General features: G+C 38.0%; 2 protein-coding genes across 3 annotated transcripts; both read right to left on the minus strand.

Moving 5' to 3' along the window:
• Positions 1 to 850: 850 nt before the first annotated feature.
• On the minus strand, positions 851 to 20,628 carry LOC120086783 (glycosyltransferase family protein). 2 transcript variants are annotated; one of them, XM_039043587.2, is made up of 12 exons: positions 20,386 to 20,628; positions 19,943 to 20,019; positions 17,778 to 17,853; positions 17,578 to 17,650; positions 17,407 to 17,458; positions 16,962 to 17,023; positions 16,449 to 16,512; positions 13,996 to 14,053; positions 13,821 to 13,907; positions 13,525 to 13,618; positions 1,434 to 1,542; positions 851 to 1,217 (listed from the first exon to the last, which is right to left on the minus strand). In XM_039043587.2, exons 1-11 carry the CDS (start codon positions 20,463 to 20,465, stop codon positions 1,450 to 1,452), a joined length of 816 nt encoding a protein of 271 aa, XP_038899515.1. In that variant the 5' UTR covers positions 20,466 to 20,628; the 3' UTR covers positions 851 to 1,217; positions 1,434 to 1,449. The 2 variants fall into 2 exon arrangements, with proteins under 2 accessions (XP_038899515.1, XP_038899507.1); XM_039043579.2 differs by having other exon boundaries at positions 851 to 1,542.
• Positions 20,629 to 22,098: 1,470 nt separating this feature from the next.
• Positions 22,099 to 26,233, minus strand: LOC120088895 (Polynucleotidyl transferase, ribonuclease H-like superfamily protein). The gene is made up of 8 exons (XM_039046336.2): positions 25,874 to 26,233; positions 25,675 to 25,746; positions 25,454 to 25,577; positions 24,917 to 25,004; positions 24,135 to 24,272; positions 23,971 to 24,058; positions 23,751 to 23,871; positions 22,099 to 22,541 (listed from the first exon to the last, which is right to left on the minus strand). The coding sequence occupies exons 1-8, from the start codon at positions 25,956 to 25,958 to the stop codon at positions 22,364 to 22,366; spliced, it is 894 nt and encodes a 297-aa protein (XP_038902264.1). The 5' UTR covers positions 25,959 to 26,233; the 3' UTR covers positions 22,099 to 22,363.
• Between the last annotated feature and the right edge of the window lie 1,164 nt (positions 26,234 to 27,397).

Raw genomic sequence — 27,397 nt, forward strand, 5'->3', positions numbered from 1 at the left:
AACATCAACCTTTGAACCTATATCAATATTCTATTAATGGTATTAATGACAAAGATTTGAAACAAAGTATAATTCAAATTTAAGCCTATTTTCAAATTTTAAAATTTATTTTTGTTCTAATGTATAATATATACAAGTTTTAAGAACAAAAAGTTGTACTATGAACACTATTTAAAAGTTTGAAAACCTAATTAGAAATATGAAAAGTAAACCCTTCACCAATTACCCTTATTGTTGGATAATTTTTCTAGTACTACATGAGTATCATACTCCACGCTAATGTTAGTGAGACTCCACTCTACTTTTTTTTAGTAGAGGTCACATCCTACTTTTAAAAGAATGTTGACATGATACATAATAAGTGGAGGTAGTATGAAAAATTGTTCATACTTCCTAGTATTGAAATTTTTTTCTTACACATAAGGCCCACTACCCAATCTATAATTAAAAAAACGAACTAATTGACATGCAGAAGGTGATCTATCGATGTACTGTTACTATTATCGTTTAGAGTCAAGCGATAACAATAACGGTAATAGACTAATAGTAAATGTGGTAGATTCATAATTCCAAGTAAATATGATCAAAAGCAATCAAATTATGTTTGCGATTTTGACCCATTGCGATTGATCTATCAATAGAATTCCATTATGATTACACCAATTTCTATTATAAATTAGTATACGTGACCTGATGAAATTAGTATCAATAGAAGAGTGGATTCCCACATTTGTGATAAAACATCCTTTAAAGAGAGTGAAAATTTTAATTCTCATTCATCCATTTCAATTCCCATAGATTAAAGTAGCTCTAAACTCCGAATCACGAGTAAATTTAATACCTCTGGAAGTTAAATTATAAATTTTCTAATGTAACTAAAAATATAGAATCGTATCATATGCTAAGTATTTACAATTATTAATACAAACGTAACCAAAGATAAAAAGAATGGTATCATATGATAATAACAATTATTGTTGTTGAGTTCAACACATTAGAACGCAAATTTGAACCTCTAATTTTGTGGTCGAGAATATGTATTCCTTGTTAAGCTAGAATGAATGCCTCATGAGTTGAAAATCTTTCTTTACTCCCTAAACCTGTTACACTAATCTTACAAGAACACTTTCTAGATACCATATTCTCCAGAGAAATCTTTTTCTCCCAATCACAAGCAGATTTCAGAAAAGAAATGAAGGGGGTAAAAGTGCCATGACCTGAAAACATTTGTGCAGAACACTCGGAATGAAAATTTTTAACATTTTCCTCTAGACTAAAAGAATAAACAAATAAAGTTTAACTGTTGAGCTGAAAATATACTTCCTTCCATCTGCATGAAAATGATGGAAACCCCTGCAAATGTAACTTAACAGAAGAGCAAACTTTGATTATGATTTTGATTTTGTTTTTGAATTGTAGAAGTAAAAATATACCTAGAAAATGTACAAGTTAGGCACAAGGGCAAAGCCTCCTGGTATGTGGATGTGAGCCATCACAAGAAACCATTGACTGTGCGCTACTATATAAGCATGCTCCTGGATTCTGATATTAGTACAAACTAAAAATTAGAACTAGTACATTTCCTTTCTTTATAATACATTGACATTCACAAGAAACTCTCAGTAAAACATACAATCACCAAGAAAATAGAGCATATGCAATAGAACGTTCAAATAATATCTTCTGCCTTATTTAACTATCAAGAAAGGAAATAAAGAATGGTGTTTTCGATGTTGTTAGAGAAGCACGAGTTAATGATAACAGTGAGCTAGTATGTATGTATGTTCCATCATCTTCTTGAAGGGGTAAACAAAACAAAGATGGTCAATAGGATGAACGATGAACAAAAGTGCCCCCCTTGAAGGGGTAGAAGTTGATGACCATGTGAAGAAATCTGGGTAAATTTGGTTCCAATTCCTTGCAATAATGAAAAAATATCAATGAAGGAAGAACAAAATCAGATGGCTTCGGGAGTTGTGTTTCAATTGGTAAAGGAGGTCGACAAACTCCTTTTAATCAGACAGCCGTCAAGGTGGCTGTCTGGTTGATACATCTTGGACTCGGTTTAGCTACACCTTTAAAGGTTCTCTTCTGTGCCAATCTTAGAGAAGTTCGCATTCGTAGTATTCTTTTTCTTTGACTAAACAAGGACCATGGCAATGGCCAATGGGAATCCCTTACAAAAGAGAGATACATCCAGATTTACATTTCCTTCAGGGTCAAGAGAAAAAAAGGATGCTTTGAACTTTGAGCTCCTGGCCGAAATTCTTCCGTCTTGATTGCATGAAAAAGCCTCATGAACCATTTTTCTTTTTTCATTTTTTTTAAGATTATGGGACCCAGTTAGAATGTTAGGTCTCACATTATCTCCTCTTCCCTTTCTCTCCCAAAATTTCAGAATCTCAGTGTGATATTTTTACTCTCCTTTCTACTCCTTTCATTTTTATTGATTATTCGTCCCATAATCTTTCCAACTCAATGCCGACAAAGTATCAGGGTCTGAGTGTATTTAGGGGCTCAATTTGAAAATGAAATAAAATGTCAGTTAGCTATAATAATCCCCTCAAAGAGATATACTTTTCTAAATTTCCTATATTGATGATCAATAGACTAATAATGATAATGGTTGAAAGTAGGGTTTTTTCCCTAGGGGTATTATTGTAATTGTCTTCTACCCTAGAGCTCTCTCTACTGTCTATTTATTCACCCTGTTCTCTTGTATTCAGTGTATCAATTAAAAATAATAAGAAAAAGATCTGTATCGTGGTTTTTCTCCCTATTCTAGGGTTTCCACGTAAACTGTGTGTTGGTCTCTCTTTTCTTATATTTCATCATGGTATCAAAGCTTGGGGACAAAACCCTAGCCGTTATGGAAGAGAACCATCCACAGTCATCTTCTGCTGATGGATCTTCGAGTTTTGACATGAAAACTGCTATTCGAGTGGCTGTGAATGAGTGTTTTCAAGCAGCCTTACCGGAGTTACTTTCTGCCATCTAGTTGCAGTCGACGGAGAGCCGCCGTCAGTGGGAGCCACCTCACCCAACAGAAGTGCCGATCGGGCTTCTCCATGCAGAATCCAGCGGAACTCGCGAAGGTCAAATAGATCCGATCACGATTGGGTACGTCCGCACTGAACCCGGGCAAACCCTCGAAGGACAAACAGGTCTCGCGCCATTGGAGCCCTCCAGACTTGCGCAGACTTTCGCGCCGGCCTGCTCTTCCACAACGAGTCCGTCCGTTCTGTAAGGAGTAGCGCCGAACAAGTCCAGTGCAGATCCGATCACGACAGCTTTTGCAGATCCGGTCCATTCTTTTTCTGCCCTAGGTATGTTCGACTAGCGACAAACCGACAGCCACCTCGAGCAGTTCAGTCGGCTGGGATCTTCACATATGTCGGCGACCTCCCAGCCGGCGACGACCTTCCCGCCGACGACGTCCTTCCAGCCACCAGCGGCGACCCCGTTTCCAGCCGCTTGTAGTTCGGTCCATTACCCAGACGATATGAGACAACGATTGGCTTATCTGCAACAACAGATTTCAGATTTGGATATGATGTACCCAGACGATATGAGACAACGGTTGGCTTATCTGCAACAACAGATTTCAGATTTGGATACGATGTTTGGCGCAAATCCCCAACCGGTTCAACCAGTTTATTCAAAGAATCTGGTAAACTCGTTCTCTATTTTGCCCAATACAACTTACTTAACTGGCTCAATGGGAAATTCTACAGGATTTCTGGTAGGAGAAAAACTGAATGGCCAGAATTATTTCTCCTGGTCCCAATCGATCAGAATGGCCCTAAAAAGAAGGTACAAATTCGGGTATCTGATAGGAGAAATTCCGAAACCTATCCCAGGCAATCCTCAAGAAAGAATCTGGAAAGGGGAGGATTCTCTATTATGTTCTGTCCTCATCAATAGTATGGAGCCACAGATTGGCCAACCCCCTTACTGTATGCAGCAACTGCTAGAGATATCTGGGAGGCAGCTAGGGATCTGTACTCAAAGCGACAGAATGCATCTCGACTGTACACGTTACACAAATAGGTCCATGAGTGCAAACAAGGGACCATGGACGTTACTTCCTACTTTAATAAATTATCAGTGTATTGGCAAGAGATGGACTTTTGCCAAGAGGTTGTCAGGAACTGCGCACAAGATGGGGCCCAGTACTTGAAACTTGAAGAGGCAGATCAGGTGTATGTGTTTTTGGCTGGATTGAACCCAAAATTTGACAGTGTTCAGAGTCACATATTGGGTCAACGACCTACTCCTTCTCTCAGAGAAGTTTGTTCATAGGTTTGACTGGAAGAGGATCGGTCACATGCTATGAACAATCCTGTGGTTGTTTCCACTGATGCATCAGCTTTTGTTACAAAGGCTTCCAGTGCCGACGGTGATAAAAAGCCCACACCTGTTTGTGAGCATTGCAAGAAGTCATGGCATATGAAGGACCAATGTTGGAAACTGCATGGCAGACCCCCAAACAGTAGGCGACGACAGTCACATGACAAATCAAACCCTGGGCGTGCACTTGTAAGTGATTCGGTTAATGAGATTACACAGCATCAGCCCTCAACCAATAATAAGACCAATTTGAGTGCTGTCGGGGTGAGTGCCATTGCACAATCAGGTACATTCCCATCTTTTGGCCTTATTAGCATTAATGGGAAGAAACCCTGGATTGTAGATTCAGGGGCCACAGATCATCTCACCAACTCTTCAGAATTGTTTGTTTCATACTGTCCGAGTGTGGGAAATGAACGTATTAGAATTGCAGATGGGTCTTTTGCCCCGGTTGCAGGGAAAGGAAATACCTCTCCTTTTGATGGTTTAGTACTACGTGATACACTTCATGTGCCTAAAATTTCATATAATCTTTTATCGGTCAGTAAAATTACAAGAGATCTGAATTGTAAGGCTATTTTCTCACCAAATTTTGTTGTGTTTCAGGATCAGAAGTCGGGGATGACGATTGGCACTGCCCGGCACGATAGGGGGCTTTACTTCCTTTCTGACGATGCTTCTTCTAGGGAGGATCATAGAACTGGTTTTATGTCTTTAAATTTTTCTACTTCCGAAAATGACTTTATGTTATGGCATTATCGTTTAGGACATCCAAACTTTCAATATATGAAATATTTTTTTCCGCATTTATTCCGCAATATTAATATAGCGTCTCTAAATTGTGATGTGTGTATTCGTGCCAAACAAAGTTGTATTACTTTTCGTTCTCAACCTTATAAGTCGTCTAATCCTTTCTCCCTCATTCATAGTGACATCTGGGGACCCTCACCTACTACTATCTACACTGGTAAATGTTGGTTCGTCACCTTCATAGACGACCACACACGCCTCACTTGGGTGTTCTTACTTGCTGATAAGTCTGAGGTGTCATCCATCTTTCAACAATTTTATACCATGGTTGAAACACAGTTCCATGCAAAGATTGGAATTTTGAGGAGTGATAATGGACGAGAGTTCTTTTAACACCTCTTTCCGTGACTTTCTTGTATCTAAGGGGACTGTCCACCAGAGCTTGTGTGCTTTATACTCCCCAATAGAATGGAGTAGCCAAGCGTAAAAATCATCATCTGGTGGAAGTTGCCCGATCCTTAATGTTGTCTGCCACTCTTTCGTCCTATCTGTGGGGAGATGTCATTCTTACTGCGGCTCACCTCATTAATCGCATGCCCTCTCATGTCCTTGACTTTCATAATCCCTTGGACCTATTCAAAGAATCCTATCTGACTACTCGCCTGATTTCTGATGTACCCCTCCTGTCTTCGGCTGTGTCGCGTTTGTCCACTCCCATGATCCAAATCGCACAAAATTCACCCCTTGTGCTCAGAAATGTGTTTTTGTTGGGTACCCTCTCCACCAACGTGGGTATAAATGCTATCATCCGTCCTCTCATAAGTATTTTGTCTCCATGGACATTACTTTCATTGAAGATCAACCCTCCGTTAGTCATCTTCAGGGGGAGAGCTTGAGTGAAGAGCCTAATTGGTCCTCCTATGATATCCCTTTAGGGGAACGGCCCCGATTCCTTCTCCTAGTTCTGAAAAAGTCTGTCCTGTCCTCCTGTCCTCCCTACCAACCAAATTCCATGGATAACCTACTATAGGAAAAATCTTAGAAAGGAAGGGACGACACCTGTTGAACAGCCGGCTCCAGTCCATGAATCAGACCCTGCATCTGGTCCAGGTACGTGTATCCCTGAAACTAATGATGTTGATATATGTATGGAGACTGACAAGTGCAGGGAAGATAAGGATGAAGGAGGTGACAATACTGAAAATGTGACAGATGAGGAGACAGCTAAGAATGATAGCAGTAAAGGAAAAAAGCCAGTTTTTGATAAGGAATTGGAAGATACTATTGAAATCCTTGATATACAGATGACCAATCATGCTGAGAAACCTAGAGAGTTGGAAAATCATGATGCCTCTCTCAATCTTTCAATAGCACTGAGGAAAGATACTCGTTCAAGTGCGAAATACTCTATGCACAGTGTCACAATCGCTCTTTCGGAAGCTTCTCTTAGCGATTGTGCGGCACTTGTTCCCGCTCACGAACAAGCCAGCCAACTCGAATACGGACTGCTGATGGCACACCGAGTGCCTCTTGCAACCTCCAACCCCGTTTTAGGGAAAATGGTTTTAGAAAACGGGTTTCGAGAAAAGGTTTTCGTAAGAAGATTTGAGAGTGTGTATAAAGAAAGAAAGATTGTAGTAGACTAGAAAGCAATAAGCAACAACAACGGCTTTATAGAGTACTACTCCGGGTATGAGGAAGTGATGGTTAGTCTTATCCCCATATAGTGCATTCTGAACAAAAAGCTACCTGGCGGCATATGCAAAAGGGCGAGTGGTCACTTACAATGAAAATGTAAAGAAAGCAAGCTAACTAAACTAATACAATACAGGATATGAAAGTAAGCTAGAAGGGGGTTGGATTGGGCATGCGGCCATGGGCAACAGGCCCTGGACAAGCATGACCGTTACATTCTCCCCCACTTAATTGGTTGACGTCCCCGTCAACCGACCTTGTTCAAAATCTGCGACGGCTGGAGCTGCACTTTTCAAGTCTTCGGCTCGCTCCCAACTGATCTCTTCGTCGGGGAGATCCTTCCATTTCACTAAGAACTCTGTCAGTTCTCGTCTGGGTCTTCCAATACGGCGTGTACGTTTATCCAGGATTTGTGCAACTTCTTTCTCAGCAGAACTCTTCATCGTGACCGGTGGGCGCCTTAGCATGTTTCGCTATTCATCTTCGGGATCGGGATGATAGGGCTTCAGGATACTCACATGGATGACAGGATGAATCTTCATCCATGAGGGTAACTGAACCCTATATGAGGTTCTCCCGACCTTCTCAATTACCTCCACTGGACCTTCATATTTCCTTACTAGCCGTTGGTCTCTCTGGCCTCGGAAACGAAACTGTTCCGATCGTAGCTTGATCAGGACCTTGTCCCCAGCTTGAAACTCAAGGGCCTTCCGCTTCTTATCAGCCCACTTCTTCATCCTCTTCGATGCTCTTTCTAGGTAGGCGCGAGCGATCTCAGAGGTTTTGCTCCACTCTTTAGTGAAGTTATGTGCCTGAGGACTTTTGCCTGCATAAGGGTGGTCCACCAAGTGTGGCATGAGTGGCTGTCTGCCGCACACCACTTCGAAGGGCGTTTTTCCGGTCGCGGAACTCTGTTGGCTATTGAAGCTGAACTGAGCCACATCTAACAACTGGACCCAGTTCTTCTGCCTAGCGTCGATAAAGTGACGCAGATATTCCTCGAGCATACTGTTGAAGCGTTCCGTCTGACCATCAGTTTGGGGATGATAGCTAGAGGAGATATTCAGTGATGATCCCAATATTCTGAACAATTCTGTCCAGAATGTCCCAGTGAATCTTCCGTCCCGATCGCTAACAATGCTCATGGGGACACCCCATAATTTCACAATGTGTTTGAAGAACAGCTGAGCAGTCATCACGGCTGTGCACATTTTCGGCGTTGGGACGAACGTGGCATATTTCGAGAACCGGTCGATGATAACAAGGATCGATTCAAACTCTCCCACCTTGGGCAAATGGGTGATGAAGTCGAGAGACACACTCTCCCACGGTCTAGAGGGCACAGGTAGGGGTTCCAGCAGACCCGCTAATTTCGCCCTTTCAACCTTATCTTGTTGGCAGACAAGGCAAGTCTTGGTAAATTGCATGACATCGTCTCGAAGACTTGGCCAATAGTAGCCTTGCTTCAGAAGGGCATAAGTCCTCTGCCAACCATTATGTCCTACCCACGGTGTGTCGTGACACTCCTTCATCAGCGACCTTCGTAACTCCCCGGATCTGGGGATGTAGAGGCGATTGCCTTTGGTGTATAGTAGATCATCTTCCACCCAGAACTGGCGTGTCTTCCCCTCTCTGGCCAACTGTAAGATGGCCTGCGCCGCTGTGTCATTTGTCAAGTGAGTTTTGACAGTTTCTCGTACTGTTGCACTCAACGTACTTGCTTGTAGGCGGGCGAACATGCACAGGGCCACATGTTCGCTCTTTCGGCTAAGCGCATCAGCCGCTTGGTTGCTTTTCCCCGATCTATGTTCGAACTGGAAGTCGAACTCCGCTAGACATTCCTGCCACCGTGCCTGTTTCGACGACAACTTCGGTTGGTTGAAGAAGTGACAAATGGAGTTGTTGTCGGTCTTGACCACGAACTTGGCCCCCAAGAGATACTGTCTCCAGGCCCTCAAGCAGTGAACTACTGCTAACATCTCTTTCTCGGAGGCGGCATACCTCCGTTCGGCATCATTTAGTTTTCTACTCTCATACGCGATGGGGTGTCCGTCTTGGAGGAGAACACCGCCCAACGCGAAGTCAGAAGCATCAGTCTCTACTTCAAATGGCTTGGTCACGTCGGCAATTCCGAGGACCGGCCCCTCAATCATCACTTTCTTCAGGCCCTCAAAGGCGGCCTGACATTCAGGAGTCCAGCTCCATTGGCTATCCTTCTTCAACAGTTCGGTTAATGGCCCTGTTCTTCTCGAGAATCCTTCTACGAACCGCCTATAGTAGTTGGCTAGTCCGAGGAAGGATCGTAGTTCGGTCACGGATGATGGTACCCTCCAGTCTCTAATTGCAGCCACCTTGCCCTCTTCCATACCAATCCGACCACACTCAATCACGTGGCCGAGGAAATTTATGCGCTCTTGGGCAAAGGAGCACTTCTCTCTCTTTACATACAACTGATTTCTCCTCAGCTTTTCAAAGACTAGTTGGAGGTGATGTCGATGGTCCTCCAGCGAGGCACTATAGACCACAATGTCATCAAGATACACTACGACGAATTTGTCGAGGTATTCGTGAAACACTTGGTTCATTAGGGTACAGAACGTTGCTGGAGCATTGGTGAGGCCAAAGGGCATCACGAGGAATTCAAAGGCTCCGTATCTCGTGACACAGGTCGTCTTAGGTTCGTCTCCTTCAGCAATTCGAACCTGATAATATCCAGACCGTAGGTCCAGCTTCGAGAAATACTTAGCACCGTGAAGCTGATCAAATAAGTCAGTGATGATAGGAAGGGGATATTTGTTGCGGACTGTGAGCTTATTCAAGGCCCGATAGTCGATGCACAACCGGAGGCTCCCATCCTTCTTCTTCTGGAACAGTACTGGAGCTCCATAAGGAGCCTTCGCCGGTCTAATAAATCCTGCCTCTAACAACTCGTCTAACTGTTTCTGAAGCTCGGCCAATTCTGGCGGGGCCATCCGATATGCATTCTTGGCAGGCGGCTTTGCCCCTGGTAACAACTCAATCTCATGGTCAATCCCCCTTCGTGGGGGTAAGGACTTGGGCAAGCTTTTCGGCATGACGTCCCGATACTCTTCCAAGACAAATAGAACGTCTTGGGGGATCTCCTCTTCAGTGGACTCAACCGACTCTATCGGGATGGCCATGAACGTGGGTTCGTCGTGGGCCAGGCCCCTCTTCAATTGGAGGGCTGAGATCATTCTCACCCCATTTGGCTGCTTGATACTGGCTTGGACTATGGTCGGTGAAGATCCGGTAATGACCAAGCATTTGGCGAGGGGCATTGGTATGACTTTATGTTCAAGCAGAAATTCCATCCCCAGTACCACGTCGAAATCATCCATCTTGACAATTACGAAGTCAACGAAGCCCTTCCAGTCTCCTAACTTCACCGGAGTTCTCTTCGCTATCCCCGTAATTGGTAGGGCTGCGGAATTCACAGCTTTCATCTTCCCTGCATCTCTTTCCCAATTCAAGTTCAGGCGGCGAGCTTCCGTTTCAGCCATGAAGTTATGGGTAGCCCCAGAGTCAACCATAGTGGTTTTGGCCGATCTTTGGTTGACCCAAGCGTCCACATACATGAGACCTTTCTCTAGTGGCTCCGTCGCCTTTCCCATATTCTTCTGGAGTGCAGATAGGAATTTCAATGCCCCCATCCTGGGATTCTCAATTTCAGCCGCTGGCTCGGTTACCGTCTCCTCCAGTTCAGCCTTGTCTTCGGAGGTAGAGGCTAATGTGGCTTGAAAAGCATTGAACGCAGTTCGATTTGGACATTCGCCCGCCCTGTGTGGCCCTCTACATATGAAACAAGACAGGGGCCGATTGTAATTGTTATGCTGTTGTGGCGGCCCCCGCCAGTTGTTTCCTGATCTCGATTGGGACGATTTACGGTCCCCCCCTGTGTTCTTGTCTCCTCCCCCAGGTCTGGGAAGACTGGAACGGCTATTTCTGTTTCCCCCATTGGAGGAACTTGATTGCTTCCTCACATCTTGTGAGTCAGTGCAAAGGTCGTATAGCCGTTCAGCTGCCGCGTAGGCAGAGGGGAGATCCTGTACTCTCTGTTCATATAGTTTTGATTTCGCCCACGGTTTCAGCCCTTCCACAAAGCAAAAGACCTTGTCCTTTTCAGACATATCTCGTATGTCCAACATGAGTCCTGCAAACTGTTTTACATAGTCCCTGATGTTACCTGTTTGCTTTAGCTCTCGGAGTTTTCGTCGAGCCAAGATCTCGACATTTTCAGGGAAGAACTGCGAACGAAGTTCTTGTTTCAATCTATCCCAAGTATCAATAGTGCAGCGTCCTTCCTGTATGTCTGTAAACCGTGATCTCCACCACAATTTCGCATCTTCAACTAGATGCATCGTTGCTATTGTGACTTTCGACTCTTCAGTCACTGTGTTCGTCGCCTTGAAGTATTGCTCAAGGTCGAAGATAAAATTTTCCAGGGCTTTCGCTTCTCGCACCCCACAGAAGGGTTTCGGTTCTGGGATTTTTATTCGGCTCACTGCCATTGCTCCCCCAGGTGGGGCTTGGTTCCCTACCGCTCGGATGGTGAGATTCACCCTAGCACTCACATCCGCTATCTCGGCTCTGACGACATCCAAGGCCGATCGAAAGTCTTCAGATAAATCGGTTACCATCTGAAGTATTGCTTTTTGGGAGCTGTCCAGCTCTTCGACACGCTCCTCTATGTGGGCAACAGAGCCCGAGGAGCTATCGCCTCGTTCAAAGCTGCCGGACCGTACTGTTTTGGTCTCGAGGGTCTCTACCCTCATCATCAATTCTCTGACGGGTAATCCGTCTAGGCGGCCTACCACCGCATCAATTCCATCGGCTTTCTCGGCAACTTCTTGTAGCCGAGTCTCAAGGAAACGAACATTATCTGGGACCTCTCTCAGGTAGAGCATTTGTTCTTCCATCTCTACCAATCTGTCCACATGGGACTTGTTCAGGTTCTTCGTCGCCGACATGATCACTGATCTTCCCTCTATAAGCCAACCTGGCTCTGATACCAACTGTCACAATCGCTCTTTCGGAAGCTTCTCTTAGCGATTGTGCGGCACTTGTTCCCGCTCACGAACAAGCCAGCCAACTCGAATACGGACTGCCGATGGCACACCGAGTGCCTCTTGCAACCTCCAACCCCGTTTTAGGGAAAATGGTTTTAGAAAACGGGTTTAGAGAAAAGGTTTTCGTAAGAAGATTTGAGAGTGTGTATAAAGAAAGAAAGATTGTAGTAGACTAGAAAGCAATAAGCAACAACAACGGCTTTATAGAGTACTACTCCGGGTATGAGGAAGTGATGGTTAGTCTTATCCCCATATAGTGCATTCTGAACAAAAAGCCAACTGGCGCCCTTGCATATGCAAAAGGGCGAGTGGTCACTTACAATGAAAATGTAAAGAAAGCAAGCTAACTAAACTAATACAATACAGGATATGAAAGTAAGCTAGAAGGGGGTTGGATTGGGCATGCGGCCATGGGCAACAGGCCCTGGACAAGCATGACCGTTACACACAGCTACATGACATATAGCAATCTGTCTCCCGAATTTAAATCTCTCATTGGACACTATCATGGTCCCAAGTAGTATTCGTGAAGCAATGGAGAGTTCTGAATGGAAAACGGCTGTTATGGAAAAAATGAGGGCTCTTGAGAAAAATGGGACGTGGGAACAGGTGCCTTTACCTGAAGGGCACAAGACAGTTGGATGCAAATGGGTGTTCACCGTAAAATATAAATCAGATGGGACGATTGACCGATATAAGGCCAGACTGGTTGCTAAAGGTTTCACCCAGTCCTAGGGAGTTGATTACTTTGAAACATTCTCTCCCGTGGCCAAACTCAACTCTATTTGGGTTTTGTTGTCGATTGCTGTAAACAAAGATTGGTCACTTCACCAGTTAGATATTAAAAATGCATTCCTGAATGGAGAACTTGATGAGGAAGTCTATATGAGCCCTCCTGGATTCAAGAGTCAGTTCAAGCACAGGGTTTACAGATTGAGAAAGTCATTATATGGACTGAGGGCTTGGTTTGATAGGTTCACCACATTTGTTAAAGCACAGAGATATAAACAAAGGCACTCAGGTCATACACTGTTTACGAAAAGGTCCGACTCCGGGAAGATTGCAGTCCTCACAGTGTATGTTGATGATATTGTTCTGTCTGTCGATGATGAGGGTGAAATTACAAGGCTCAAAACAAGAATGGCCAGAGAATTTGATATTAAAGACCTTGGCAAGCTGAGATACTTCCTTGAAATGGAAGTAGCTTGATCAAGAGAAGGTATTTCATATGCAGTAAGCGTGGTAAGCCAATTTATGCAAGCTCCCTATGAGGAGCATATGACTGCGGTTAAGCGTATTCTTAATATCTAACTGGTAAGGGTTTGATGTTTTGTGATAATAAATCAGCAAGTTGGGTCTTATTGATATTTATGCCCCAACTTGAGGGGGAGTGTTGAAAGCAGGGTTTTTTCCCTAAGGGTATTATTATAATTGTCTTCTACCCTAGGGCTCTCTACTATCTATTTATTCACCTTGTTCTCTTGTATTCAGTGTATCAATTAAAAATAATAAGGAAAATATTTGTATCGTGGTTTTTCTCCCTATTCTAGGGTTTCCACGTAAACTGTGTTGGTCTCTCTTTTCTTATATTTCATCAATAATCACTTCTGATAATCAATACAAAAAGAACAAGACAACATACCAATTCTTTAGGAGCATCAAAAGCAACTTCAGCAGGTTGATCAGCCCCAGCACTTGCTAAGCAACCTCCTTTGCAGCTCAAGTATTTTTTCATACTATCCCAGAAACACAAATAGAATATAAGAAAGTACATAATTCATAAGTCATAGACCAAAGCACTGAAAAGAACCAGAGTAACTAATGATTGGAAGCAAATTATATATCCACTTTTCTATTAAAAAACACTTGCATCAAGGAAAAAAAAAACAGTGGCTTCATTAAGAAATGGGGACAAAAAACAAACAGCGGCTTACTCACATGTCACAGTGATTTAGGACCAAAATCTTGTTTGGGACACACGATTGTTCATTCGACTTGCAAACTGAATCACATGACTCTCCTTGTCTATCATAGATTCAGTTCATAAGAGTAAGAAAGATGTTAAACAATGTAAAAATAAACAAACCTGGGATAACTACCCAGCGAAAGATACCTTCCAATAACGACATTGATGCCATTGAGTCTGAATTCTAGTTGTGTGCCGTTGACTCCTATGAAGTCCATTTTAAGTATAATAAATTGTATAAGATGAGAAATAATAAACCAAATGAAAAGTTAATGCTTAGAAAACCATATAAAAAACATAATCCAGTGTTTGAAAAAGAAGCACAAACATTACAGAAGGATTAAAGAAAACAGAGTGAACTATTTATTTCGATGACAACCAAACTTTCACAGAGCAGAAATGAAAGGACATGCAATGGGTATCGTAAAAACGAGTCGACATTAACAACAACCAAAGTGAGAATAGTTTAGCAGTAATTGGCATCTCCTTCTTCCTAGAGATCAAAGGTTCAAATCTCCATTATCCCCACTTGTTGTACTAAAAAGCCAATAAGAGTAGAGCCAAACAACAATGTCAAACACCTAACAACTAAAAAAACGTGCTCCATTGTTAAGAATAGATAAGGGGATGGAAACAAAACTCTTTAGACATTATCACCCGAAGGGAGGCATTGGATTAAAATATGGACCACATCTCCCTATGACAAATGTTGTATAAAGATGCCAAAAAGGATCTCCACAAAGCACCTCCCCCTCACTAAATGGGAGGATTGGAAACCACCTCTCCCTAACCATTGCATGACAAGAGCTATAACAGGCAAAGGAAATGTTAAAAAGACTCCATAAATGCATAGATAATCAAGGAAGCAAAGCTGCATCTCCAAAGCATGTGTTCCAAATTCTATGAGGCAATCTTACAAAAAAAAAAAAAAAATACCCTCGTGGATTTTAAAACAAGGAGCAAGTCCTTTGTATCAAATCAATATTTTTTTCCTCCACACATGACTTACCAGGAAAAAACTAGCCTTCTTTGGGGCCTTCACTTTCCAAAACAAGGAAAACAAGGAAGTGTTTCAATGCGGAGAGCAATAAAAATGGGAGAACATAAAGTCAATAGAAAAACCACTAGATGTGTCATGAATTCACAAAGAAGTACATCCCTAGATCCAAAGGAAGGGTAGAAGTGTAGTAATAAAGGAATCAAGAAAATTTTAGAGGATTCCCCGTCAATAAAAGGATGCACAAAACCAAAGTTGGAAAAACCCATATCCCTTGTTTCTAATAGAACTAGGACGTGTTCAAAACCCAATGGCCCAAAAATTCCAATCAACCCAATCTAACCCAACACAACCCAAATGGGCTGGGTTGGGTAATAAATTTGTTTGGGTTTGGTTTGGCTCATATAAATGAACACTTTCTGCATTGGGGGTTGGTTCATGGGTGGGTTGGGTTATAAACTGGCATGGGTTGGTTGGATTCAAATAAATGAAAACTTCATAAGTGGGTTGTGATTCACAGATTCACAGAAAATTAGTCTATGTAAGAATTGTACCAATACGAATTTATATAACTAATTTAAAGAAACCTTCTTTTGCTTAGAAAATAGGTGAAGGCAACCTGGGTACAAGTTGTCAAACGGCTCAGTGGGTTCTCTTCCCAGCTCCTGAACTCCTAAAACTTTCTCTTAAATTTCACTCCTCGACTAAAATGTCAAAACCACACCTTTAACAAATCCTCTCCCAACCTAGCTCCTACCAAACTCATCTGTAATCTTTTTTGTTTTCCCATTGTCTAGCACAAATCTGATCAAATGTTCACATTTCAGCTATACCAATTCTTCCAAATTACCTAGTTGTCTAAAAATCTATTTTGTTCATACATATAAGAACTGGGGTATATTGCAAATATATGGAAAGAGGTAGAGCCAAACGACCAAGGGTAGAAAATCAGAGACCAAGAAGGCTATTACATGAAGCATCAATTCAAGATAATCAGAGTACTGTGATTACCAAAGACCATATTGTGAAGCAGCAGTCCAAGTTCGCAAAAACATCAAAAGATTTCTGTATTGGAAGATGATTCAGTTTGTTTCTAGCCAAAGAAAAAGAATCCACAAAAGAGCTCTGACTACACACTTCCAAATCACTTTTGCTTCATCTTTCAGCCACAAACCATTTCTTCCATATCACATGGGCTACATTGTATTTTTTACATTATAATCCTCTCTCTTATAAGCTTATTCTTATTTCTTATAAACATCAGGGAATGCAATTACAACAGCCTACAATACACTAAATCTAAAAGAAAAAGTAAGAAAGACAGCTGATATATTAACAATAATGAAATGGAAGATCAGCAAACAAATAATGGAAATGAAGACAACAAAGTGAGAATGTGGACAATCAGGGAATGCTAAAATATGAAGCACACCTAGAAAATGGTTCTAAAAAAAGGTTACACATGGCATTGACCTCTGTGCAATAGTTCTAAAAATCATAATCCCTGTATGGTTTGGATTCAGCTATTAAAGTTGGTAAATATTCCATGGTAATTTACAACTGCCAAGAAGAGTTCCGATCAAGTTCAACTTCATTGACTAACCTGAAGAATATGACGGCAGAGAAAAGCAATGATGGTAAGCACTGTGATAAGCATTTTCATGCACCTGAAAATCTTAAATTCTATCAAATATTTCAACTGTGAAAATAAGAGATATGACGACAAATTATTAATTCATCATAGTTTACAAGGACTATAAATCAAAATGATAACATTGTGTAAAGCATTCAAAAGGATATTCTTAAATTGGAGTGGCACTTGGTATCCATTAAAGTACATATACACCCTAGCCTGACTTGTTGGAGCACCAAAAATAATGACACAAATGACACTTAAACTTATGGCCCTAGAAATAGAAAAACTTCCATTTTATAAACATTACGCAATACTAGAAAAAGGATTGCACATGTTTAGCTGGTTTATATAAAGGCTTTTCATAAAAATTATATGTTGTGCTTAAAAACTCCAAGGAGGATCATCAAATGACACATAAAATGCAATAATACCAGTTTCATTGTAAATATTTTGAAGAAAATATCAATGCAGGATCCTTACAACACTCTCAGAATTGTGACGACACCTCCCAACACAGAAATCAAAGACGCTGGCATATGTCCCTGCAAGATGAAGCATACTTTTAAATGTTTAATCTTATACTAACAGTGTCTTTAGAATAACTTGTGAAAAATGCTTTAAAAAAATAAATCAACTTTTCTTCAAGTACCTTTGCAAAAATTAATTAATTAAAAAATAATCAATGTAGCTTTTTTTAATGATTTTAGATGATAAAATATTTCTTTTATAAAATTTTAAAATAAAATAAAGCTTAAATAAAAATACCTCAAAAAAATTGAAGTAGATTAAAAGTCATTTTAGGATAATCTATCTTTCAAGAGTTTCTTTAAAAATAAGAAGTGGAATAAGCTTAAATACTACCTAATCATTCTTCCTCATAATGGAAGCTTGTATACAAGTTCTAGTCATTACTATTAGTCATTACCTGCAGTGGCTGGCTTGGCAATTTTGATTTTTAGTATTTGCTCCCTTTTTGTCTGCATGCAAGCATCCAGAAAGGCACCAAATTTTAGATTCCAGCTCGAACATATAACGAAAAAGAAGACTAAATAAAAAGAGAATTGCATTATAAAAATCAAGAAGAAACCCATCATACCCTTGAAGGATTCTGGCAGCATGAAACACAGTATTCATATGAATTGCAACATTGTGAAACAAGATTGCAGCCACTGCAAGGTGTAAACAGCAAAATAAGCACTAAGCTTGACAAAACCCTTATACTCATCATGAGCCATTGAAGATTTATTGGGGGAGAGGGAAAAAAGAAAAAAGAAAAAGAAAATAAAAAAAACTCACTGACAAGGAAATTTCTCCCCTTTCCCAAGACAGCAATGAGATAGTGGATCAACAGACAAAGCATCACATACATAGCCTGCAACGAGAGCACAATAATTATGCTGAATGGAAAAGGTATACATTAGTTTTTGTGAGAAAGTTTCAATTTCTAACAACATAAAAAGGTACAGGACTTTCCAGAATATTTAATATTTTTAGAATATTATGAAGATCAAGAAATGATAATAAGTAGGAAACATAAGTGTTGTCATAGCCAAGAACGGCAGAGGTAATCGTTGAAAATTAAAATCACAGATGGAATATCTAAATAGAAGTAATAGAAATCAATAAAGAACAAGAAGGTATCTTCCTTACAACTTAGCAAACTGATGTCGTGCAACAATGCTGTATTACCGTGGATATGACCAAGAAGAGTCTAGCAAATAGGTAGGCAATGCAACATAATTGACTACCCCAAGATTAACCGTTTACTAGAAACACTCCCTTTGTAAAAAGCTAGCATACAATAGGAAAAGAGGCCAAGAAAATCAGCCTAATCCACTATCACCAACACAAAGGATAGAACATATAACAGCGGGTTTTGAGGCCAATTCAAGGGGGAAAACTCAACTAGAATTGTTAATGTATGGTCTCCCAATCCTCTCTTCGCTGAAAATGGAGCTTAAACATTAGAGTGATCATGGAGTTTAGTAATCTGGAATGACCGTTTTCAGGTTGCTACAAGAACTCTGATAATGATTTTTTGTATATAAAAAGAATGAGGCTAACAGGTCTAAAGTCATTCACAGAACATCTTCAACATGTCAATCAGACTTGAGTGGCAATAATACCATCTAAACCCATAGCTTTGTTTGAACTTAAAGAGTTAATGTCAAGTACAATTTGTATCTCGATGAAATCAGCTTCTAGTAATCGATTATGCTAAGAGATAGGATTCCCAGCAAAGATTACTTGGTTAAACCGTCTACACAGATTTTTTGGAGTAAAGTTGATTAAGAGATCCACAAAGTCTTCTTTAATATATATGTCAAAGAGAAGGCTTTTGTCTTCAATGATGGAACTTCACAAAAGGAGCATTTATGTTTCTCTGAAATTTCAAGCTGATGAAAGAATCAGGTATTTTCATCACCTTCTAAAGGCCATTTGGCTTTGCATTTTTGGCACCAAAGACTTTCCATTTGACTTTCTTCATAGGAAGAGAACTCTAAGGCATCAAGTTTCCATAAAGCAAATCTTGTCCTTTTGGGAGAAAAGGCAGCCAAATTTATCCTTATTCCATGGTAGAAGGATTTTCTTTAGAACTTTCAGCATTAGAATAAATCCATGACCTACTCACTCAGCCACACAAAAGGGCATATTCCACCAATTGTATAAGAGATAACAAAAGGCTAAAATCTAATGTTTGTTTCCAATCTTTTTACATTATGTTGAGTAAGCTTAGTTTTTTCCAAGCTATCATAGAATTGTCTTAGATGGGATAAACCAAAGAATCTTTGCCTTCTCCTTAAGGTCATGGCCACAGAGAATCTTCTAAATTATATTTTCCATGTTAATACCATCAAAACATCGAAGTCCGAGGACTCAATTTTGTGCATAATACAAATAGCAAATTGGATGAATGCTCTGGCGTTTATAGCCAATATAAAGGAATCAAACTAACAGAAAAATACTAACCCACCAAAAGAAGTGGTGCAAAACAGAAAAAGAAATCTAAATAACTAAGTTACTAATCCAGAGGGATTTTATTCTAACAGAATAAAAACATCTTAATAACAAAATAACTGAACAAATTTTTCGTTTAATCAAATAATAAGAAGATATATTTTTTTTAGGCAATGTCCAATTCAATATAATATCTCTGATGATTTCCTTCCAAAAGTTAGATTAAGTGGCAGAAAACTGCAAGATCAGAGATTTAATAGTGTGACACGATCAAAGAACTGCGAATCAAACAAATCCTAATTAACTTGCACAAAAAAAAAATAGTAATAATAAATAAAACAAAACAGAAACTAACTTTTCCATCATGCCAATTTTTCAAATACCCCTAATAAAAACACCAATTTGAAAAATAAGTAAAAGAAAGACATATATTCAGGGACCTTCAATGTACAATAAAACGAAGAAATGAAGTAGCACTAGAAATTAATGAAAGAAATATTTACCGTTATCATCAGTCAATAAATATCTTCCCTGAACAGTGCTCCTACATGAGCTATTTACTGCCAAGCCAATATTACTCCTTCAATAAAAAAAAAATACATACAAATATGAACAATTTAGTAAACAAACTGATATATAGCCCAGCTACAATGGTACAGGAAGAAAGTGATAAACAACAAAGATAATATATAACATAGAGCATTTAACCCGTCAAAAACAAAAGCAAGGAAAAAAAAGGAAGTAAAAAAAAATCCCAAGAAAGTAAAGAGATTGAAAAGAAAATTTTTTGAACATGATTCCAAAATTCTAGAATCTGAACAGCAACATTCTTCTGTTTGAGTACAGAACAGTATGAAAGGCCAAAATCCCAGAAAGAATAACGCTGGTAGAGTGTCAAAGAGAGTGGAAATGGGATGAATTAGAAACTGAAAGTGGAAATTTTCACCTGATCGCTGAAATTGTTGAAGGAAAGAGGAAGAAAAATTGAAAGAACAAGAGTGAAGAATCGAAGCGATGAACCCACATTGCGTTGGTGAGGATAATGAATAATTAAACCCAGAAATGAGAATCGTTTCGGGAAGTCGGTGATTAATCGGATTCAACGTCTTCGGTCTTCCCGTCTGTCTCGGTGAGCTTTCTTCCCGTTCTGTTCTATATGCCTCGCCATTGCCATCATAAAATGAAGAGTGTTAATTTGTCGGATTTTCTATTAATTAAATTTTTTTCCTTTTTTTTTTTTTTTTTTTTTTTGCAAGTCATTAATTAAAGTGTTTTTTTAAAAATAATGATGATGATGATGGATAATATATCAAATTTTTATTTCTGAAAAAAGAAACACTTCAACTATCATTTCCAATTAAACTTTAAATTTTATTGAATGGACTCAATTAAACCTTGCAAAATTTTCATCTTAATCGTTTTTTTTTATATAATCGTCAAAATAAACTTAGTTCAATTAACATTAAATATATACTATTATTTTTGAAGTTAGAGATTCGATCTCCTTTTCCACATATTGTAAAAAAAGATTTAGATAATACATTCACTAATTTCAACAAAACAAAAAGTCTAAATTTCTTTGAAAACTCACTAGTTTCATTAATATCAAGTTTGGGACAAATTTAAGTTTGCTAGTATACATAAATTCATCATTGAATAACTTTGTCAAAACTTTCATTTAAAAAAATTAATAATGCCATTTTTCTTTAAGAACTTATCAATTTTATACCATACATATGTTTTATAGTTCATGGATATGAAACCACATAAGAATAATTTAACAAATTTTCAAACAAAAACTTTCATATAGCAAATATTAAAATAAATACCCCCCCCCCCCCCCCCCCAAAAAAAAAAAAAAAAAAAATTGAAATACCATTTTAGTTTAAGATATCTAGATTTAGCCTTTATATTTTTAATAAATATTAAAATTATTCTTTATTATTAATTGGCTGTTATAAGCAAAAGGTGGGATAATAAAAGGTTAAAATGAACTTAAAAGAGAAAAAAATTGAAAAGGTGAGCTTGTTCAAATTAAGACTTGTTTGGAATGATCAAGTGTCTAAAAGATGCTTCTAAGTGGAAGTAAATAATAATAGGCAAAGTCATTTCAAACACCCTGCTCTTTTAAAAAATAAATAAAATTGTTTTTAAGAAATCCAAAAATGTTTAACAGCACTTCAAATTACTTTAGCCAGGCTTTTCTCTTTCCACCTAAACTTTATAGAAGTAACAATTTAATTTGGGTAAGGTTTTTCTCTTTCCACCTAAATTTTATAGGAGTAACAATTTAATCCTTGTACTTTTAATTTTGTAATAATTTAGCGCTCCTAAACTTTACTATGTAATAATTTAGTCCTTACACTTTAAAATTTGTAATAATTTAATCCCTATTGTAGGCATTAGTGTTAAGATTTAATTAAATTTCTTGCATAAATAAATCGATAAACTAATTAGAAACTCAATATTTTTACAAAACACAAAGTCTACATCATAAAATAATAAAAATAGACACCTAATTTTGATGATTTTTTCTTACTTTAAGAACTAAATTGTTACAAATTTTAAAGTATAAAGATCAAACTTATACATACTAAAATTCAAGAGCTAAATTGTTACAAAATTGAAAGTATATGAACTAAATCATTACAAATCAAAGTATACGAACTAAATTTTTATTTTCATGAAAGTTTAGAGACCAAAAGTATTTTTTAACCACAAAATTATGTATTTGATTTGAAACTTAGGCTATTACAGACATTGAAATACCTTTAAAGAAAGTCAAGTACATGCCGGTTACCATCTAAAAAATGTCTTCTAAGCACAACACCCAGTTAGTACACAGCCAAACTATTGGTTATCAGCTACTTGATTAATCTTTAACATGTGGAGGATGGTTGAAACATAGAATTGTAATCAAACATTCAAAAATGAGTGAGTTGTTCAAGTTTTCTAGCCTGGAAAAACTTGCACCGTCCTTTGGCGTTTGATTCAATTTCTTCACTCTTTCTCTTCGATGTGGTGATACCAACACTGCTTAGTCTTAATTGTTTCTTACCACTTCCCGTCGTTGCCCCATCTTCATCCACTTTGTCCGACTCCCTGTAAATCAAGCATATAAATAATATGTATATATGATATCACTGTGAATATAATCAAAAGAACTTGATAACAAAGTCTAATTTAAGTTTGTGAGACTGACAGGAAAGTATCAGAAGTTTTGGCATCTAATTTCAGCTCACAGGGAATCAAATAAATCAGATTGTGATGTTTGATGATTTATGAGAAGCGAAATTGATGAAAAGAAACTAGTTGTAGCCATTCTAGGTTGGCCTTGTGGCACAGGATTTTGAAAAATAGGTTAGAACGCTATGGATGCCAAGGCCACCTACTTAGAATACGACAATCTTGTGAGTTTCTTAATAACCAAATGTTTAGAAAGTGACCATTGTCCCATGAGATTAGGTAAAGTGTAAGTAAGTGAAACTGAACACAACAAAATGAACCTAAGTGTATCAAGAAGTAGACATCAGGAACGAACCCAAACTGTTTGGAAGTCCAACTACTGTACAATAAAAGTGGGATGCACTAAACCAACTATAGACTAGAGTAAAGGTACAACCATTCATTTCCAATGAACAAATCAAGTTAAAATTTAGAATGGGAAAGAAATGAACATCCCAGTGCATCGGAGCAGGATGATGTTCCAGAAAAAATGAGAAGAGCACTACATTAACAAAAAAAAAGAAAAACTATCATTAATTACTAAATTCCATATAATATTCAAACATATTTTAAGACAGTGCTTTCATTAAATCAATCCCACCACCACCAACTAAAGCACTTATCACAAAATACCTAGAGCTGTATGGATGTTGTGACAACTACCAACATTTTGGACAAGAATACTTGAACAATTTTTAATAACACAGTGATCTGGTTTGTTTAACTAAATTACTGATAATTCAATTGTTGTGAAAATATTTTCGAACAGTATGCAGTTTGCCCATCTTTTTTTTAAATGAAAAAATTATCCTTCATTACATTGATAAGATAAAATTACAAAATATGACAAAACATGCCAAATGATTTACAAAAATATTCCAATGTCCTATAAGAGATGCAAGGCTATAATAAGAGGAGAATTTACTCCACGTCCATCATAAATAATGGTATCATGAGGCAAACAGATCAGAAGAACAAAAGCCATTCCTTTCTATACCATGGAGAACATAAAGAAATTGTATATGGCTTAATGAGCTAATTTCTGCAAAGTAACTACAATTCTTACAAGGCAGAGTAAAAACTAACCATGATACTTCAACAATGTCTTTGAAATATGACGTGCAGGTACCCCAACTGAAGCGGACTAATGTGGGGAACCCAAATACCGAGTGCTTGTGATCTTCTAACCAACATTTAGTTGTTGGATCTATATAGATTAAATCACAAGAGCATTATTGATTTCACCCTGGGCAATGAAAACCTGATTATAATATTTTGCAAAAAAGTATTTAGCGGATGAATTGACCTCCAGGGTATCCAGAACCAAAGTTTCTATGCATGTTTTCAGCTGTTTCCTCCAATGCCCATTCCCGCAATGCACGATCTCTTGTGACCTGCAAGTCAAATTGATGAATTTAAGTGTGGGAAACAGTTGGAATGCTATATCTTAAAAGGAAGCATTAGCATTACCTTTGCGACTATGCTTGCCCCACTGACAACAGGATATAAACTATCAGCTTTCTTTGCAACTACAAATTTTACACTGGGAAATTTTTCAGACAACTTAATTCTGTACTTTTCAGGATCACCAACAGTATCCACATAAACCTGAAAATAAATGGAAGTGATTAATCTAACATTGTTCATGGGGCACCCAAGGTAAGGTTGGATGCATGGAGTCTGAAAGAAGAATGGGCAGAAAAAATCTGCAAATGACTTCAAATCATCAATGGATAACAAAAAATCTTTTTGAGGCAATGAAAGATGAGATATGCTGAACGAGGATTTTCTTTCCCTCTAGCTTATGGACCTGAAAAGATCAAGAATATGACTTCCCAAATTTAATTCTTACAGGTCTTCCTCAAAAAGAATGTGTCACACCCTATTACTGTAATCAAGATATAAAACTTGTTCATATACCTTCTCGTTTACTTTGGTGTAGATCTATAATTAACAAGAAAAAGGCATCAAAGATAATCTGTGGTTTGATTTCTTTTATTATTATTATTATTTATATTTTCCCTCCCAAAAGAACTTATGAAATGATAATATATGAAGTTCAAGATTCTACATGCTCTCTCTTCTCCAAATGATATCCATAGAATCATGATCTTAAGATAATTGGAAGTTACCAAAGGCCATTCATTAGACTTCCCTTGTTCGTTTCATCTGCTTTCTCTATTGGGAGACTGTATCCTTAACAATTTTAGTTTTCTTTCATCAATCAATGAAGAAACCAGGGAGAGAGTTACCTCAGTTAAAAGAACTCCAATGCCTAGAACCTTGGTGACTAGACCCATTGCAGAGTCATGTGATATTTCATTTAGGTTTATCTTTACTCTGTTGATCAATAAAGTAAAAGAAATACTTTAGTCCAAGGCATGACCCTTTGATGTGCATAAGTTAACAAAAATAGAAGGGGGAGGGAAAGCATCATTATCCATATTCCAGTCTTTTGCTGACTCTTCCTAACTCTGAATGAAGATAGGCTTCCTTACCTTCCATTAGTTAAAAGAAATATAAAAAATACCAAATTTATGTTAATCAATCAACTTAAGTGTTTGAGTTTTTGGGTTTAGTGGTGAAATTAATAAGGTCAATACATGTACAAATATATATAAAGTTCACCCATTATCAACTTAAGCTTCTGGGTAGTCATGTAATACCATTTCTCAAGAAAGACGAGATTTCAGCTAAGTTCCATTCTCTATACCGTCGAATTCAATGGGTAAAGTGAAAATTAGAGTATTTATGCAAATGAAAGAATTTATAAATCACTAAAGACTGACTTATTTAGCATTTTCGATGAAAGTTCTCGAGGATCTATGACATCAACAGCCCATCCAATTGACTCGTTAGCCTTCAAATCTTCAAACAATTCCTCCCTCTTCTCTTCTTTCAAAGTTTTCGAGTCTACATGCAAAACATCACAAGTTGGAAGAAAAGTAAACGAAATAGGGAAATGATGAACAACAGTTAAAAGAAAAACGATAGAAGCAAAAAGCTAAACCTGCAAAATTCAAAGACGAAAGTTCTTTCAAATATGAACTAGCGCAGTACAAGCATCCATACACCATTGGCCCTGAGATCATCAAATGCAGTAATATTTCAGAAAGAAAAGAGTAATCAAAACCATATCCCAAAATATGATGATCGAAGCGGAATTAAAGAGGCAGAAATGGAACGAAACGAAAGGGAACATAGAAAACCTAAAACAGGGCCTCGACCAGCTTCATCGATGCCCATTACACAAGGCTTGGAAGCCCATTTTGGGACTGGATATTGCGAAGACATTGCTGATTTCTACTCGCTACTTCAGTTTACAAGAAAATCACTCTTCCTCTCTTTACTTGAGCGTTTCTTCTTCGAGTGTGTGTTCTCTTCTTTTAGGTCGTTCCCGCCATGGAAGCTGCTTTGGTTCTAATTCTTTTCGTAGCTTCCCGCCTAGAAGACGACTATGGCTTATTTGGACCCACGATTAACAAATGAGTTTTCTTTTTTTTTTTTTTCCTCCCCTCTCCTTGAGACCTTCCCTTTTATGTTTTTTTTTACTCATTCCTCGCAAACATATGAAATTTAGATTTTGGTTATTGTCATATTCCATTTTATAATTTATAATATATCGCAGTTAACCCTAATATGATAATCAATAAAATTCTTATGTTGTATTTAAAAAAGATCCTGTTAAGATTACATATGATCATCTCTAACACGATAAGTTATAAAATGTGTAACTTTGTTATGCTTTTCCCAATTTTCATATAGTTTGTTGTGAACTTTTTTATCGCAATAAGGATCACCATCGCGTTAGAGATGCAATAGACTTAGTTGCCCCTCACGCAATATGTTATAAAATGCGGCAGTGGGTATGACCAATGAAGGAACAGGTGAAAGTCCTTGAGCGGAAACGGGATCAGACCCAAATCCCAAATTTTACAGAATTTACAATTTTACAGAAGAAATACATACTGTTATGCATTTTAATGAGACAACAGCATGCTTACAGACAAATTAAGAATAGAAAATAGGGATGAAAAAGATACTAACCCCTGTATTCTCTGGGATGAGAATCTAGGAGTTTTGTAGGCTCTGTCTTTTTGGAAGAAAAGAGGAATTAAAAGAGAGGAGAAGAGATATTGGGGGGAGAAAGCCAATTACATAACTATTCTATAAAATTAGAACAGCTCTCTGAGAAAAACAAAAGTGAATAAGAATAAGGAAGAATCTCCCAACCAGGGTTGAGAAAGAATATGGGAGGGAAATTAAAATTAAAAATAATTTTAATTTTAATAACCAACTAATTATATGTATATATATGTGTGTGTATAAGTATATATTATATCATATATAATATATAACCTATGGTTTTAATATTGTATCACATACAATATAACCTATAGTTTTAATTCCCTCATCAACGATATTTAACATAAATCTCATTTATATTAAATTTAATTATATGAATCAAATTCACATAATTAATATTTGAATTATATTCAAATATTTATTTCCTCTCATATAAACTTTATATTATAATGTATCAAATACATCATAATAATTATATCATATATAATTAAATTAAATTAATTATATCACATATAATTAATTCTCTCAATTAATCTGAACAATTCAAATTAATCCAAAATTGATTCTCATTTAATCTCTATTGAGCTACAAAGGGGACCTCATGGTCTTGTAGCTTGAAGCTCCAATGGTACTTGAATAATTAATTA

This window comes from Benincasa hispida, chromosome 1 (genome assembly GCF_027475165.1).
Source record: "Benincasa hispida cultivar pf3 chromosome 1, pf3_genome.v1.1, whole genome shotgun sequence".
Lineage (NCBI taxonomy): Eukaryota > Viridiplantae > Streptophyta > Magnoliopsida > Cucurbitales > Cucurbitaceae > Benincasa > Benincasa hispida.